This window comes from Periplaneta americana, chromosome 16 (assembly GCF_040183065.1).
Source record: "Periplaneta americana isolate PAMFEO1 chromosome 16, P.americana_PAMFEO1_priV1, whole genome shotgun sequence".
Taxonomy (NCBI): domain Eukaryota; kingdom Metazoa; phylum Arthropoda; class Insecta; order Blattodea; family Blattidae; genus Periplaneta; species Periplaneta americana.
The window spans coordinates 44,709,986-44,726,441 of NC_091132.1; the positions used below are offsets into that span (position 1 = coordinate 44,709,986).

The following is a 16,456-nucleotide window of genomic DNA, read 5'->3' on the forward strand; positions in this document are numbered from 1 at the left end:
CTATCCTCAATGGCTTATGAACGCTATATTCAATAGAATATAAAGGCAAAACCGATACAGTGATAATATTTTATGCGTAGTTATCTGAAAGCCTGTTCAGTTCATGGTTAATAAAGTTCTATCTGAGGGGCTCACAACCAGAGTGGACCAAGTCCACCAGTGATCAGTTTGTGGATAATACAATCTCGGATGAAGAAAACTTATATTTATTCATTGCCATAACAAACAAAGTTCATAACTCATTTGTTACTCCACAGAGGGCAGCATTTCCTATGGAAGGTGAAGGTTGCTAAGCGTAAGCCAGGAGCTTTAAGACTCAATATCTCAGAACTATTCCAGATGGACTTGGTTCACTCTGGTTGTGAACCCCTCATCTATCTCTGTCTCTAAATGAGCCGTTCAGACCAGAAGTGGTGTAAGTCAAGAATGGGTAATGAGGGTTAAAGTAAACATTCTGTAAAATGCAGCGCAAAGTAGCAATTAATATTCAATTTATTTAAACTATTCGGCTCAAATGATTAATTATGAAAAATTTAGAAGCGTGTTTTATCCAAATAATTTAGTTTTCCCTGTCATTCTTAGATTATATTGGCATGAGAAGGATGTCATGTGTAGTGATCTTAATTATTTGTCATCTAATAATTATATTTTAGCATTCATATCCATTCTAAATTACAATTAATGTAAACGGATGCAAATTTAATCGCATATAATTGTGCGGCTTAAAATTTATAAAATAGGTAAGTCAAATATGTTAGCATTTGGATTATAAAGAATGACTTTTAAACTGCATGTAATTAATGAAACGAAAATTATAGTCATCCAATTATTTGGGTGATAATAAATAGGGACCTATCTTTTGGCGAAATAAAATGGCTGATTTCGGTGTTAAATCTGCCAATATTTCGGTGGAAATTTCTTGAAATTTGTCAATTAAATGTATTATGCCGCGTTTACTGTAATATAAAAATTCTTGTTAGTTTTTTCTTTATATATAGGCTATATATCATCGTCAACAAAATATAAACAAAGTAAGATTTATACATTGTCCACACGAAGATTTGTGCGATAGTCAGTGAGTTTTTTCGTGTAAGCAGAAAAGTCCTTCTGATTCTCCACATTCGTGTAGGAAACTACTATGCCTGCAAATAATTCACACAAAATGCACTGTGATTATCACACTTCGGCCTAGGGACACAGAGTAACCAGTATGAGGTTTAGAGTACACGGAGTATAAATGACGTCATGATCCGTGTGGAAGGGTGATTGCAACAGCACAGGTGGGTCCGTAATGTGCATTACCATTGGGTGTATTGCTGCTTGGCTGCGGTACGTGTAACAGGCTTCGGCGTAGGGACACCTGATTGAAGGTTACAACTCACGTTAATACTTTAATGGTAGACATTTATTATCTACACTAGGAATGTACTGTATATACTGCATCTGTACAGGGTGAAATATATTTTGTGCCGTACTGTGACGGACTGACTATATGTTGAGACACGAAGTAACGGCGCGCTCCATCTCCCACTCCACTCGACCAACACAACACTATCACCCGTGCGTTCTGAACTTAATGCGTTTCTGTGCCCAGGACCGAAGCCTGGTGATTATCTACTAGCCCCTCCAACCCACCCAAAAACTCTTGCCTTCGGTGCAGAAAATGCTGCAGCAAAGATTGAAAAATGTTATTGTTGCTGCAGTCGGCTATAGAAATCTATCCTTTTTCGAAAGTCACTATAGAGTTACAAATAAATAGGTGTAAAAGTGAAAGTACACAATATCCATAGATGAGATACAGAATTATTGACGTAAACTGCGATTTTAAAAACCTGAAACAAAAGTCACAAACATGTTTTTTTTAATAATATTGAATGACATTTTGTTTCATATTTAGTAGTTTTTGCTATAGAATGAATAAGTTATGTTTCGCTGTTGTACAGTATAGTCAACTGTCCGAAGACAGGTTTGAACCTCATAAGCATCACCAATCACTCATGAGGCAACTAGGCCAGGAGATAATGGGGTAGGGTGGAAAGTTCCTTTCCCTCTCCAATGCATAAATCGCCGATTAGCTACATATACCACTATTCAGAATTCAGATGTATACAAACAATGATATATTTCGTTGTTATTGACGTTATTCCGTACAATTAACCAAATATCGCGTTATTTCGTTAATTTGTTTTGCTTAAATATGATATTTTAGGTATATACATAGAAGGGTAATTGTAACAAAGAAAGAAAGAAATATAATTGTAAAAAATTTCGTGCGTATCACTGTTACTAAAAAATACGATCCCCAATGATAAATGATTTCATGTTATGTCTCTTAAACATCAGTTCAATAAAATTAACTAAAAAATGTAACGTCATTCGTAACTTGATAAAGAAAATTGAATTGTTACGAAAGGATAATATATAGGCCTACACCGAATCGATTGCTTTAAACCATCATAGTACAGTGGAGTGAAGTCATAAAATCTTATAACACAATTCGAATTTATATAATTAGAGTTATTTTGGTACTACTAAAACTATTGTATTATTAAGGAATTTGTGTTATTCCTCACACATTTCATATTAAATATTTAGAATAAAACTTACATGTTTATCCTCGTCGACGTGTTTGACAATTGGAGCAGCATGCTGATACTCTATTGGGGCTCCAGCAAAGTGAGAGAAATCTTGATATTCTACGGGGAATGATACCGCGACTGCAGCCAAAAAGGCGACTCCCATCATGACCTGAAACAAAATACTTCAGTGAGTACAATAGCCTACACAATGGTACAAATAAATGTGAATGTAGAGGGTGTAGACTGAGTATACTTCCAAACTACAACAGAACTGTTCACTAAACGAAAATTTTGATTAAAAATAATTTTCTACCTTCCAAATCAAACGCAATATTGTGTTTGCGGGTTGGTTATTAACCCTTGATTAAGATTGCCGATTCTATCTTAACAAACGTTGAACTTGCAGAAAGTTGACGCTGACCTTGCGTGACAATTTTGAAGCGTTGCCCTGGCGACACATCTCAGCTTAACACAAATGAAGTAAATATCGCAGAGCGTTTCATCATCAAATCCTGAGGAACCTGTTGTTACGTGATCTAATTGCAAGTGACAACCTCACTCACTAATATAAGATCTTTGAGCCTGTCGTTGTTGTTCGTTATTGGTAAACGCCTTGTGATTTTGGTTAAGTAAGTTTTTCGACCCTGCACTGCTATTCAAAAAACACCGGAATTTTTTGAAACTATTTTGTCTCTGGAAAAACTATGCAATTGTTACATATGATTATTAATTTTTAGTAGAAATTGCTTTACTAAATGCGTAAGTTTGGTACTGTGTATAACTTAATAGTAATAAATAATTATAATAATAATAATAATAATAATAATAATAATAATAATATTTATTGTATTATTATTTACTTATTTATTTAATCTGGCAGAAGTAAGGCTAATAGACCATCTCTTTCGACCAGCTAGACTATAATTGAATACATTAGCCTTATATTACAGTAATTACTGGAAAGCATAACAATAATATGGCAGTGAATAATAATTATAAATAATACGAGTAAAATAAAATATAAGTAAGTTAGTGTTGGTGAAACAGTAATAAACATTGATAATAGTCTATTATTAATTATAACTTTAATAATAATAATAATAATAATAATAATAATAATATCATGAAGTAATTTGAATATATATCCCTTATTATATGCATAGGAGAGTATTGTTTTCAAATGGGATGAAAATTGCACCCAGAACTTTTAAAAATATAGGTCTCGCAAGCAGGGAATACCGACGATAGGAATGCGAACGAAACAATGCGATAAGGAAAAGCAGGCAACAGGGAAGGTCATGAGATAACTTGAATGTTATTCAAGAGTACAGTCGGAAGAGAAACGACATCGATAGAATCAGTCTTGCATTGTGATAGTTAAATTACGGTTTAGTTTAAATTCCACTGCATGTGAATACGTGTCTTGTTCCAAGTGTGTTTATTTTATTATGTAAGGATGGAGCGTTCCCCTCGCAGAGTATCATTATTTTATTCGTAAACATAATGCTGCGCGTTTAATTCGCTTCGAATTTTTCTCTTGCTACGTTATTCATTTTCACAGGCGATGTCCCCATCTGTTCATCTTCTTGGAAGAGGCAGTACTTCCATCGGCCTGCATCTCTCGCTCCCTCGGCGTGCCTACATACACACGTCAAAACAGTAACGCCACCACTGTTTTTCGGTAATAGTTCCTTGCGCGAGCTATACCGACATGTTCAATATCACAATAAAAGTTACAAACTGCATTAAGGGAATTTTTACAAGACTATTAATCATATTTTGAAAACATTAAGTTCAATTTGAAAGACATATTTATTTCCGCTATTCAGATAACTTGATCAATATATTATAAAAAATTATTATTTAGTTACATTAGTCGATAACTTTTTAAGTTATGAAGTGATTTTTTGATAAGTTGTTGACTGATGTAATTAAATAATAAATTCTCTTATTTATTAACTTTAATGTTAAAGGCCATGGCAAAAGTGCCTTCGCCAGCATATTATAACCCAAAATAGATTCTAGAATTTTACCCTATATTGGCTTTCGCTTTCTGTGCCAACTACATTCTCCCGTCACATAACCAAAACTTTTTCTTTTCTTTTTTTGTACACTTCAAGGTCATTCGTCCATTCCATTGCACGGTAGTCGACTTCCGTTATATAACACGGCAACTGGTTTTAAAAGCTTAAGACTCATAAGTTGCTGAATCTGTACCAAACAAGTCCTTGTCGGTACGTGATACACATGGACGGGTCTTAAGTAGGGCAAAACTGGTACAGCAGCTGTGGAAGGGAATGACGTTTCAGCTTTCTTTCTGTCCCTGCTACACGGTCCGTACAAGTACATAAATTGCTTCCTGGCAGACTCTCTTTCAGATCAGATCGTGTTGCTGCATTGATGGAAAGTGCATATTATATTTGGCACCAAAATGCTGGTCCAAGTCTTAAGTTGCAGACTGGAAATTTTTGTGGTACTAGGGAAGGATTTTCTCGAAATACTTCTCTTTACCCTGCCATCAGTTTTATATACCCTAATTCATCTTATTACTGTTGCCCATTGCAATAGATGAAATAGTACTGCTACTAAAGTATGCTATAATGCCAGATGAAAGCATAGACTATATCAGTGAGTTTATAGTTTATCAAGTGAACCATGGTTAGAAATTTGACAAGTATGAGAAATGTGACAGCCTAATAATTTGAAAGATTTTCTGTACTTTAAGATGACGTAATAGTCTACATAATTGCAATAATTTAATTACATATTAATAGCTTAGTTCTATATAACATTTGAAATTAATCAGTGTTATCTCTACTTTAAGGGCAAAAGAATGTTAGATTAGAATTACAATTACGCTCATCTCATAGTCTCAGTAGTTTAGAAGGAACGTAAGGTAAACAACTATCATATTATCATGGTTTATACTGTACATCTGTAGTTGAAAGTAACGTTAAATTAATGAGGTACAGGTATATGATCATCTCATAACGTCTGTAGTTGAAAGGAACGTTAAATTAATGAGTTACAGGTGTATAATCATTACATAACGCCGGTAGTTCGAAAGGGACGTTAAATAAACAATTATGATTACATTATCTCACCGCCTCTGAATACATCTGTTGTTCGAAAAGGGATAATTTTAAGAATTACATTTACTTTCATGTCATAGCCTCCGTAGTTGGAAAGGAACGTTGAATGAAGAATTAGATTGCAATCAGCTCATCGTCTCTCAATACCCCCTGTGGTTGTAGGGGATGAGATTTTAAGAAATGCAGTTACTATTATCTCATGTAGTTTCCGTAGTTAAAAGGAAATATTTATAATTATACATCTTTTATATATGCCTTCCATTGCTTGAGACGTCAAATGTAAGATTCAAATTACAGCAAGTTTGTCTTTTCATCGCGTCTAAATAAATTTATTAGTTTAAAGTAATATTTAATATGTAGTTAGAATATGTTATCATCTAAGGTTGATGTCATAATTTTTTCTCCTCGGCAACTCGTCACTGCGATCATTCGCCTCACAAAACCATTCGTCCCCAATAATAAAATTGGTACACTTTAAATAGGTCAATTCGTACCATTATTATAAGTACCAGTCGCTTTGTACAGATTAACTGTCACAAATAATAACAATAGCTATCATTGCTCCGATGATGTGTACCAATATAAGAAAGTTTACTTCAAAATCTTTATTACTAACTCTATTGGATCGTCCAAGACTTACGACCCCGAAAAGAGATCAACAAAAATTGTTTATAAAGAATACGTTATGAAGAGGTGAATACCGAAGTGTCCTAAGTCATTTTTTTAACTGTTTTATTTTATCCTTTTCAAGTCCATATGAAGATTCCACTGCAAAAAGGGGTAATGTAAATTTGTGAAACATAAGTTGAAGGTTCAGTACTATAGATCAAAGGGAGTAAAATATAATACACTTTGTTGCACTGCAAGAAAAATGATAGTTCCAGATCTACATCGTGTTGACGAATTGGTATACCACACAAAGAATGGGAACGTCAAAGTTTAAATTGCATTTCCTGCAAAATGCTATACATTCGACATTCCCCCTTTTTGCAGTGACTCTTCATATATAACTGCGTAAGTTTATTTAACAAACTCTCCTAAGATCCTTAGATTCGTTTGGAAACCATTTGCAGACACTAGGATCTTCAAATTTGTTTTATTAGTTTTTGTTATTTTGTCATAACTTGCCATTTTGACGTAGGCCAGTTTCAATTTGGAATCCATCTCTTCATATACTCGTCCACATCTGTGGAGTAACGGTCAGCGCGTCTGGCCGCGAAACCAGGTGGCTCGGGTTCAAATACCGGTTGGGGCAAGTTACATGGTTGAGGATTTTTCCGGGGTTTTCCCACAACCCAATACGAGCAAATGCTGGGTAACTTTCGGTGCTGGACCCCGGACTCATTTCACCGGCATTATCACCTTCATTTCATTCAGACGCTAAATAACCTAGATGTTGATACAGCGTCGTAAAATAACCCATGTACTATCTTCATATACACAAAGCACAGAGATTGAAATAAAATGGAGCCATGAGAAAAGTGGAGAATGTTCCGCCCGAATACTTGGCAGTTGTAATTGACGAAATTCTTAAAAAAAAAAAAAATGTATTCAGCATTCCTATGAATCTAACTGGGGGAAAGGCAAGACACAAGAAGTGTTGGCTTGAATCAGAGAATCGCTAGTATCTTCTAATGAGCCATAAGTTATATAATCAAAAGACTGGTTGCAGAATCAAAGGGAGAAACATATTTAAAACTTACAAAGACGTACCTTTCAGAGAAGAAGAATTACTAGAAATCTGCCTTCAACCCAAAGAGAAATAGAAGATCATGTGTGGATTTTTAAGACCAATTTAAAGTATATAATTAAGTAAAGAATGTTAACTGAATTCGAATTAGGACAGAAAATTAGAAACATTTTTGCACTCGCAATCGTCTACAGAAACAAGCGAGATGCCATTACTGGATTTGCGACGGCACTTTCACACAGCCCCAGATATCATGTGTCACCTGTACACTGTCCATGGAAATATCAGAGGTCACTGTTTTCCATTATCTACAGTTTTGCTCCTAAATGAAGCAAGAACATAATATTCCGAATTAGACCTACTTTAAATGTTAATTATAAAGCGCACATTCTCTTTTGACAGCGGGCAGATCATCCACAAAATAATAAAATTTACATTGGAACGTATAAAATTTATCAAGAACTATTATCAGATACGACGAATATACAAGCATTGACTATATACATGGATGCCTAAATTATCGGCCATACCATAGCTGAAATGTTAATATTTAATTTTTTTCTCAGTACATAGGCTATTTGTTTGGGGAGGCCTGGTAATGTAACTGGTTACGGATTAGAAGACCTCTGGATGAATCCCAGGAGATGAGGAAATATCTCACTTGATCAAATTTCCATAATGGCCCCTGGGTTCACTACTTCGTCTATCAAATTGGGTATAGGTCTCGTAACCACGGATTACCGACAAAAGGAATGCGAATCAAACAATGCGATAAGGAAGAGCGGGCGAGAGGAAAGGTCACGAGATAACTTGAATGATATTCGAGAGTACAGGTGGAAGAGAAATGACATCGATTGAATCAGTCTTGCGTTGTGATAGTTACATTACGACTTTAGTTTGTTCCATTGCTTGTGAATACGTGTCTTGTATCGCACGGTATTATTATTTCATTCGTAAACATATGTTGCGCGTTTAATTAGCTTCGAAATTTTCTCTTGCTACGTTCTTTATTTCCACAACGATGTCATCATTTGTTCATCTTCTTGGAAGAGACAGTACTCCCGTCGGCTCGCATCTCACCTCCCTCGGCGTGCCTACATACACACATTAAAACAGACAGGAACGCCACCATTGGTTTTCGGTAATGGTTTCTTGCGCGAGCATACCGAATCTTTCCCGAGTATTCAGGCGGTCGGATCATGGTGCCGACCACAACTTCTCATTCTAGTATCAAGGTCATGTTAACATGGCGTTCTACTTCTACATCCCATACGCCTTCGTGGCAACTAAAGAGCATACAGAAATTATGTTGGGTACCTATCATAATATGTCGCGGTATATAATGTTTACAGTTAATCTTCATAGCCTATAGTACGAACTGTCCAAGACAAACTCCCCTGGATCGAAATAATAGGAGAAACAGTTCTTGGGACGAATATAGTGAGAAGAAATCGGAGGATACCAATTTTTGGGGACGAATTGTATAATTCGAAGTTTCAAGAGGTGTCGTTAAATAAATATTAATGTTTTAAATAAAATTAACACATTTCATGCTCATAATTCTCGTATGTAGACTACTTATTTGTCATTATTGATTATGAAAAAAATGTCGTCCATTGGTTTAGTGAAAATGGTTGTACACAAAAGTAACTGCACTGCAGTGTCGATCTTTCCCATATAAGCGATACTGAAAAATTGTATTTAAGTACAATTTTCGAAATTAAGTTTCTCGGAATCACATTATTTTCTTCTCATACTAGTAAAGTAGAAAGTAATGAAACAAAATACAGTTTGATAGTTAATGAAAATAAGGAAGCTTTGCGGTGAAAATTAAAAGAAAGAGAGAGAAATAAGTCTGGCATGTAGCATAAGAATTTGCAAAATTTTGAAGTTTCCTAAAAGATATGTTTTAGAAAAATAAGTGTTTATGAAAAGAATACGAAGTTTTTACTCTTTCTCTCGTAGTTCGGGCTCCAGTGTCCTTTCTGCGATTACAAAAATTGATCAATATATTGTCTTTCTAATTTTTTTGTTTGTTTTGTTTTCTAATTTAATGTTTTCCTTGGTAAATACTGATGTAATGTCCTTAAAGTCCACAGCTGTGGAGTAACGGTTAGCCTGCTTGACCGTGAACCGAGCGGGCCCGGATTCAAATCCTGGTTGGGTCAAGTTACTTGGTTGAAGTTTTTCGGGGTTTTCCCTCAACCTATTAAGAGCAAATGCTGTGTAACTTTCGGCGCTGAACCCTGAATTCATCTCGCTAGCATTATCACCTGTATCTCACACAGACGCTATATAACCAGAGAAATTGATAAAGCATCATAAAATAATCAATTAAATAATACAGATCCTTAAAATGTGTTGACACCATTCCTATTTATACTTTTTAATCCTTATGGGGAGGTTGTAAGCTGATTTGGATCAAAATTAACATTTTTCGGTTTTTAGCTGAAATAATAAATTAAGAAAAAGTCGGTAGGTTAAGGAAGATCACAACTACAGGTGTGCAAATTTTCATAGATGTAAACTGAATAGTTTCTGAGATAAGTGTACCTGAAGTTGCTAAATTTAACACGGCGTGGATAGGGCTTACAACCTCCCCTTAAATTGGCAATGTATCCTATAGGATACAACAGGTTAATAGGCTGTATGCTATAATCTATCAGTCTTAGCCTACTAATAAATCGTGTATAGTTTTTATAGGAGACTTATGCAGAGTTGAGACAGAAAACGTTACTAATAAACCGTGAATAAGCTATGGACATATAAACAGGTTGTAACTATACAATGGGGATTGCTTTGCAGTAGTTATATACACGAAACCCCTTGTTTAAGCGTTGTATATAGCGAAAAAATTGCCGCCCTTCTAACAGCTGTTCGTATCGACTGTCATTTTATGATGATGGTTACCTTGTAACCACAGAAGAACAAACCCAAGATCATAGAATTATTAGAATAATATTGCTGTAGCTTGTAATCTTTGACCAAAATGTAGTGAGGTAATCGATTAGAGCCAGTTGTACTATCGATATTTAACACGCCACACTAGAGCGCTCTACCGGATGCAATAGAGAACCTCAGATATGCTATTACCTTTCGTAACGAAGTAATGACGAAACTATGACGTAGCTGTGTAACAGTTATACTGTTATACACGACGTATGTAGTGATTATTAGTAAGGAATTTACACAAGACTTATAAACGAGCTACTCATTGGATAAGTGTAAGACAGTTAAACGTCTGTATATAGAGTTTTTATTAGTAAGACCGTATATATATATATAATTTGAACTGGTAATGGAAATTACGGGAAAACGGCTGAACGGATTTTAATAAATGACCCCTCATTTTGAAGTTTGGAACCCAACGTTTTTCAGAAAAAATAGTAGTTTTCAGTGAACTATTAATTGTCCTACATCATTTTCCTATTTTTCAAAATTCATCTGTCGTCAGTTTTGAAAAATAATGGCTTTTCAGAATAAAACAAAACACAAACGCACTACAATAAACAATATCACACGAAGGCTACGACCTGCAGGATTGCTGACATATTTAGAGCTCAAATTCATTTGGTTATTAAAAACTTCAAGACTTACTAAAAATAATTTACAGGTCTGATTCTGCGGTGTGTAATTTTCTGAGTACAGCTGTGTATTGGATATTAAAATATACAAAACTTGAGGTGGTTTGATGACATTATTACCATTAGAAATGACATTATTATAGTTAATGACATGATGTGACTATTTTTCATTAATTATACACATTACTGCTATATTGATGATATGAAAGTTAAATGTTTTGTCTTTTATATAAGTAGGCTAGATGTAGAGAATATATGGGATTAGATCTTCATTTCTATAATTTACTGAGTGTCGGCTATGTAGTATGTATATATATATATATATATATATAATTACAAAACTCACGTAAGATAATATTGTTATTAAAAATGAAATATTTTTATAATTATTAATCAAGTGGGGTTGGGTCTTTTTCATATAAGATTACTTAATGGCGGTGTGGTGTAGATATTTATACGCGTCATTCTCTTCAATATTGGCTCGAGAGAGTTAAAACATTACAGTTCCTAAGGAAAGACCAAAAGGTATTACTTACTGACAAAATAAGAAGCCTAGAAAATTTTGTAGTCTCCCGATCATTTCAATAAAATCTCTTGGCAGGATAAAATGATTTTACCCTCTACATTTCAAGCTCTCCATGCAGCAACTATACCAAGATGCTATGTCTGTTGTTCGAAAGCATAGCAAACCTGACTTTTTTTTTAACTTTCGCCTACAATCCACAATGACCTGAAATAACTATTTCTTTACTCCCACATTAAAAACCCACCGATCGTCCTGACATTGATACTTGCGTTTTTGCGTTGAAGGTGGATAGATTAAAAAAAAAGTAATAGACAAAAAAAACCATTCAGAGGGAGTATGTTTTATTATTATGGAAGCAAATAACTTTCATTGAAAATAAATCTGAAAAATTTATTTGAACGTCTAATGGACTTAGTTTGGAGCATTTGCTGCACAACCCACTAGTTTTAATAGAACATAGAAAAAAATTGGTAGGAAAATTAAAATTTCACATTAATATAATATAATATTGCTACTAATGGCTCCTCTAGACGTATTGACATCATAGCGTATTCCCAGGCTACCAAGAAAGGATATATAATTGATCCTACCATGAGGATTGAAACGGGGAGTAGCCAGCCTGAGGATGTCAATCAAGAAAAGATCAACATTTATCTGCCAACAGTTGATTACTTCAAAGCAAAATACCAGCTTGAAGACATTGAGGTGATTGGTCTTCTTATTGGAGCTCATGGTGTGATTCCCAAGTTCTTTGAACGCTTCAGGAAGACTTTTGAACTACCACAGACACTTACTGCTGACATCATAACTTCAGTTTTGAAACGCTCTTGCCAAATTCTGAGTCATCATATTCACTCTGTTTAATTTTTTTTATTCACTTTCTCTTCATATATGTTTATTTTAATTCTCTTTCTACAAAATTTATGTAAACATTTAGGCCCGGTTGCAGAAACACCGATCAAAATATGATTGGCAATCAAGGAGGGTTTGATTGGCCATCAGTTCTATTTCTGTTGCAGAAAGAACAATCAGAGTTTGATCGGAGATCAGTCTTCCATCAGATTTGATCAACAGATTTTTGCTGGTTAAGTCACTGATCATCGATCAAGTAGGCTATTTATGTTGTTCTGTTTATAATGTAGTTACTGTAATTATATAGTAAATAGTTATAGCGTAACAATATTGTTTTCGACATAATGGATTCTTCTGATGAAGAAATTTTAGAATGAAAAAAATATTATTAAGAAGAAGGCGTTTCCGTGATAGACATGAATTGTCTTTATGTATAATTACCATTAAGTACGAGAAAAATTCATTAAGTACGAGAAAAATTCGTACCGGCACCGGGAATCGAACCCAGGACCTCTCAGTTGTTCGCGCTGAGTGCTCTCTAACCAACTGAGCTATGCCGGGACCCGATTCACGACGCCGGCCGAACTCCTCTCGTAGTATCGTGTTACGGCCTTACTGCCTGCACTTGAGACGATACACGTCATATATGTACAGGAGCGCATATTACATGACTTTATGGCCATATTTAACAACAGTTTCTTTAAACTGTTAACATCATATATGTATCAAATATGAATGAGGTCTCGCCCACCTCATTTTATATATATATATATATATATATATATATATATATATATATATATATATATATATATATATATTCCCCCCCCCCTCGGCTAGTATGACTAGTCAGTTTGTTTTTTTATACCATTAAGTACGAGAATCGGGTCCCGGCATAGCTCAGTTGGTTAGAGAGCACTCAGCGCGCACAGCTGAGAGGTCCTGGGTTCGATTCCCGGTGCCGGTACGAATTTTTCTCGTACTTAATGGTATAAAAAAACAAACTGACTAGTCATACTAGTCGAGCAAAATATAATGAGGTGGGCGAGACCTCATTCATATTTGATACATTTATGTATAATGACAGAGAATTTGAGCAAAGATTTAGGTTAAGTAAGGATTCGTGTGTTTTGTTACTTTCAAAAATTTAAACAAATATATGCAGACAGACAAATCGAAACCTTTCACTTTCTCCTATGAACCAAGTTCTAATAATGCTGAGATTTTATGCTGTTGGAATTTTTCAGGCGGTCTTGGGTTATCTTGTTAGGGTCCACAAATCAACTATTTGCCGAGTAGTTAGGAATGTTACGTATGAAATTGCTTTGTTATGGCAGGGTCTCATAAATCCCCAAACTTCAAACAGGGAACGATTTGAAATCCAGAGAGAATTTTCAGCCATGTCAGGATTTCCAAGAGTAGCATAATATTGGTTGTATAGACTGCTCACATCCCCGACCAATCACCTGGTTGAAATAATGCCGAACTTTATCGAAATAGAAAAGGTTTCTTTTCTGTGAATATACAGGCAATATGTAGTCTACACCATCATTGAAATTCTGGAATGTTGTAGCCCGTTGGCAGGGTTCTACACATGGCAACACAATATTTTAATGAGTAGGTTACGAGCTCCATTTGTAAACAGAAAGATGGGAAATTGAATTATTTTAGGTTATGGAGGCTATGCATATTCCAATTTCTTGCCGACTCCCCTAGCAAATCCCACAACAGAAGCCCCCTCACTTTTTTTTTGTTTGTTTGCTTCATTTTTTTTCCACTATATTGTAGTCTATATACAAATAGAATCCGCCTGTTTCCTTTCTACAAAAAGCAACAAACCAGCAAAACATTCACTTGTTTTCCTAGTCACCGCCCACGTGATGCATTCGTTTCGCGATTTTTAAAGAGCATCAAATTGGCTGTGGTTGCTAAATAGCGCTGTTGTCAAATGTATTTCTTTCCCAAATCAGCAATTAGTAAATTGAGACAAATTGATTGGAGATTCACGTTTGTGCAACGCAATGAACAATCAAATATATCAGACATCAACTGACTGGCGATCAGGGACTGATTTGATTTGTGTTTCTGCAACCGGGCCTCAATATTGCAAAATTCATGTAGGAGAGTATACTGAGTCCTTCTGGGCTACCTCCAATGGGAGGCAGTTATTACCTTACCTAAAATATGTACATTGCGATGGTTGTTTTCTTTACAGTCCGACACGGTTTAATAAACTAATGTGAGAAATGAAGTTTTGCCAATTTAAGGGAAGCGATAATTTAATTCGTTTTCGATTTCGTGGATGTTCCATTTATTTCTCAGTTCATCAGTTTTGATTTTGTTTCTTAATATAATTCAACTTAAATGAAGGAGGGAACTCATTTGTGAATAATTACACATATATAAAAACTAAATATAAACATTTACATAGAGATAATAAATTTTACAGGAGAAAAAGTTCGTCCAAAATGCTGGACTATGGAAGAGTACCTAAAACGCTCATTGCATTTCCGCGTTGAATAGCAATACTTAAGCGTTGACGCAAATAAGTAGTGCAACGGCGATCACCAGTAATGGAGATCAAAATTTGGCCGATTTGAGATACCAAAACTTTAGCGTCATGACTCCAAGAACCGAAGGTCTCCACAGAAAATGGGACAAAGATATAATTGTCTAAAAGATGAGCATATTTATTGACTTTCTTCTTCACGGATAATTCAGTAGCAGATGCTGCGCGTCTGGAGGTATTCGGTAAGTGAGATGGAGCTAGAGTGTCAACGCAAGTGGAGTCCCAAATTAAAGATTTTCCTCTAGACCATGGAATTAAGGTCAGACCATCGGGTCGTTTACCATCTGCGCGACTAATACCTGGTGGTTCCAAAAGAGACGGGATGCCACAAGAAGTCAGAGATCTTTTAATGATATCATTGAGTGATGTATGTCTGGGAATGCGACCCTTGCTCCTCGCACACTGAGTGCATAATGGCCGTAAATATCAGCAATTCCTCCGCATATACATTGGTGTGGATGGCAGAGTTTACAACCAAGGCGTAAAGCTATTGCGATTTTAAAGGATGTACTATCTATTAGGGTGCCGATGTGAGGAGAAGGTAATGCGTGTAACCAAGCTCCAGACTCACTCTCTTGAAGAGCTAGGAGACGTGCAATTTCTTGTTCGGATTTGAAAGTAGAAAGGAGTTTATCTAAAATTTTTTGGGAAGAGATAACGCCCCACTCTTTTTGAAATTCAGGATGGGCAGGAGGATGAGTGGTTTGTGAGGAAGTATACCAACTAGTCAGAGCATCACGCACATGACAGATTTCAGTAGCATCACTGTATAAAGGAGAGAGCGATTTGATGCAACGGAAAACTCCAAAGGCAGAAGAAAGAATAATAATCTATTTTAGTTTTAGCGTACCGACCACGTGGAGTAGTGGTCTTCGTGTCGGACTCTCCGAATTCATGTCCTAGTTCGGACAAGTTACTTGGTTGATTTTTTCCGGGATTTTTACTCATCCCATTAAAAGCAAAAGCTGGGTAACTTTCGGCTCTAGACCCTGGACTCACTTCGTTGGCATTATCACCTTCATTTCACTCACCTTCACATTAAAAACAATATACTTTGCATACTTCCACTCGGTAATGAGTTTTGGAATAATATTCTGGGGAAATTCCACAGATAGTAACAATATATTTCTATTACAAAAAACAGTAATTAGAATAATAGTAGGTGCCAAATCTAGGGATTCGTGTAGGACTATTTTCAAAAAACTACAAATAATGCCCATGGCTTGTCAGTATATCTTTTCATTAATAATCTTCCTCGTATGTAATCGTGAAAACTTTGTAACTAATTCAACAGTTCATAGCATAAATACACGTCAAAAAATTACTTTCATACTCCATCGGCAAGTCTATCGTGCTATCAAAAAGGAGTGCGTTATATGGCAGTAAAAAATTTTAATAGCCTCCCTATCGATATAAAAAATGAAACTCAAAACATAAAATTATTTAGAGCCAAATTGAAGAAGTACCTAATTTCTCACGCCTTCTATTCTGTAGGTGAATTCATGACATTCAATAACACTTCATGAAATTGATACTAAAACTTTGTGTTGTACTAGTAGACTAT

At 35.3% G+C, this 16,456-nt stretch overlaps 1 protein-coding gene and 1 non-coding gene across 2 annotated transcripts in view; both read right to left on the minus strand.

The window, feature by feature from the left end:
- Positions 1–16,456, minus strand: part of LOC138716186 (cuticle protein 8-like) — a 29,432-nt gene that overhangs the window by 4,744 nt on the left and 8,232 nt on the right. Inside the window, exon 2 of the mRNA XM_069849025.1 lies at positions 2,608–2,748. Coding sequence (XP_069705126.1) covers positions 2,608–2,748 — 141 coding nt within the window. The remainder of the gene's footprint in view (positions 1–2,607; positions 2,749–16,456) is intronic.
- Positions 12,807–12,884, minus strand: TRNAS-CGA (transfer RNA serine (anticodon CGA)). The gene has a single exon. It is a non-coding gene; the product is annotated as a tRNA-Ser (tRNA).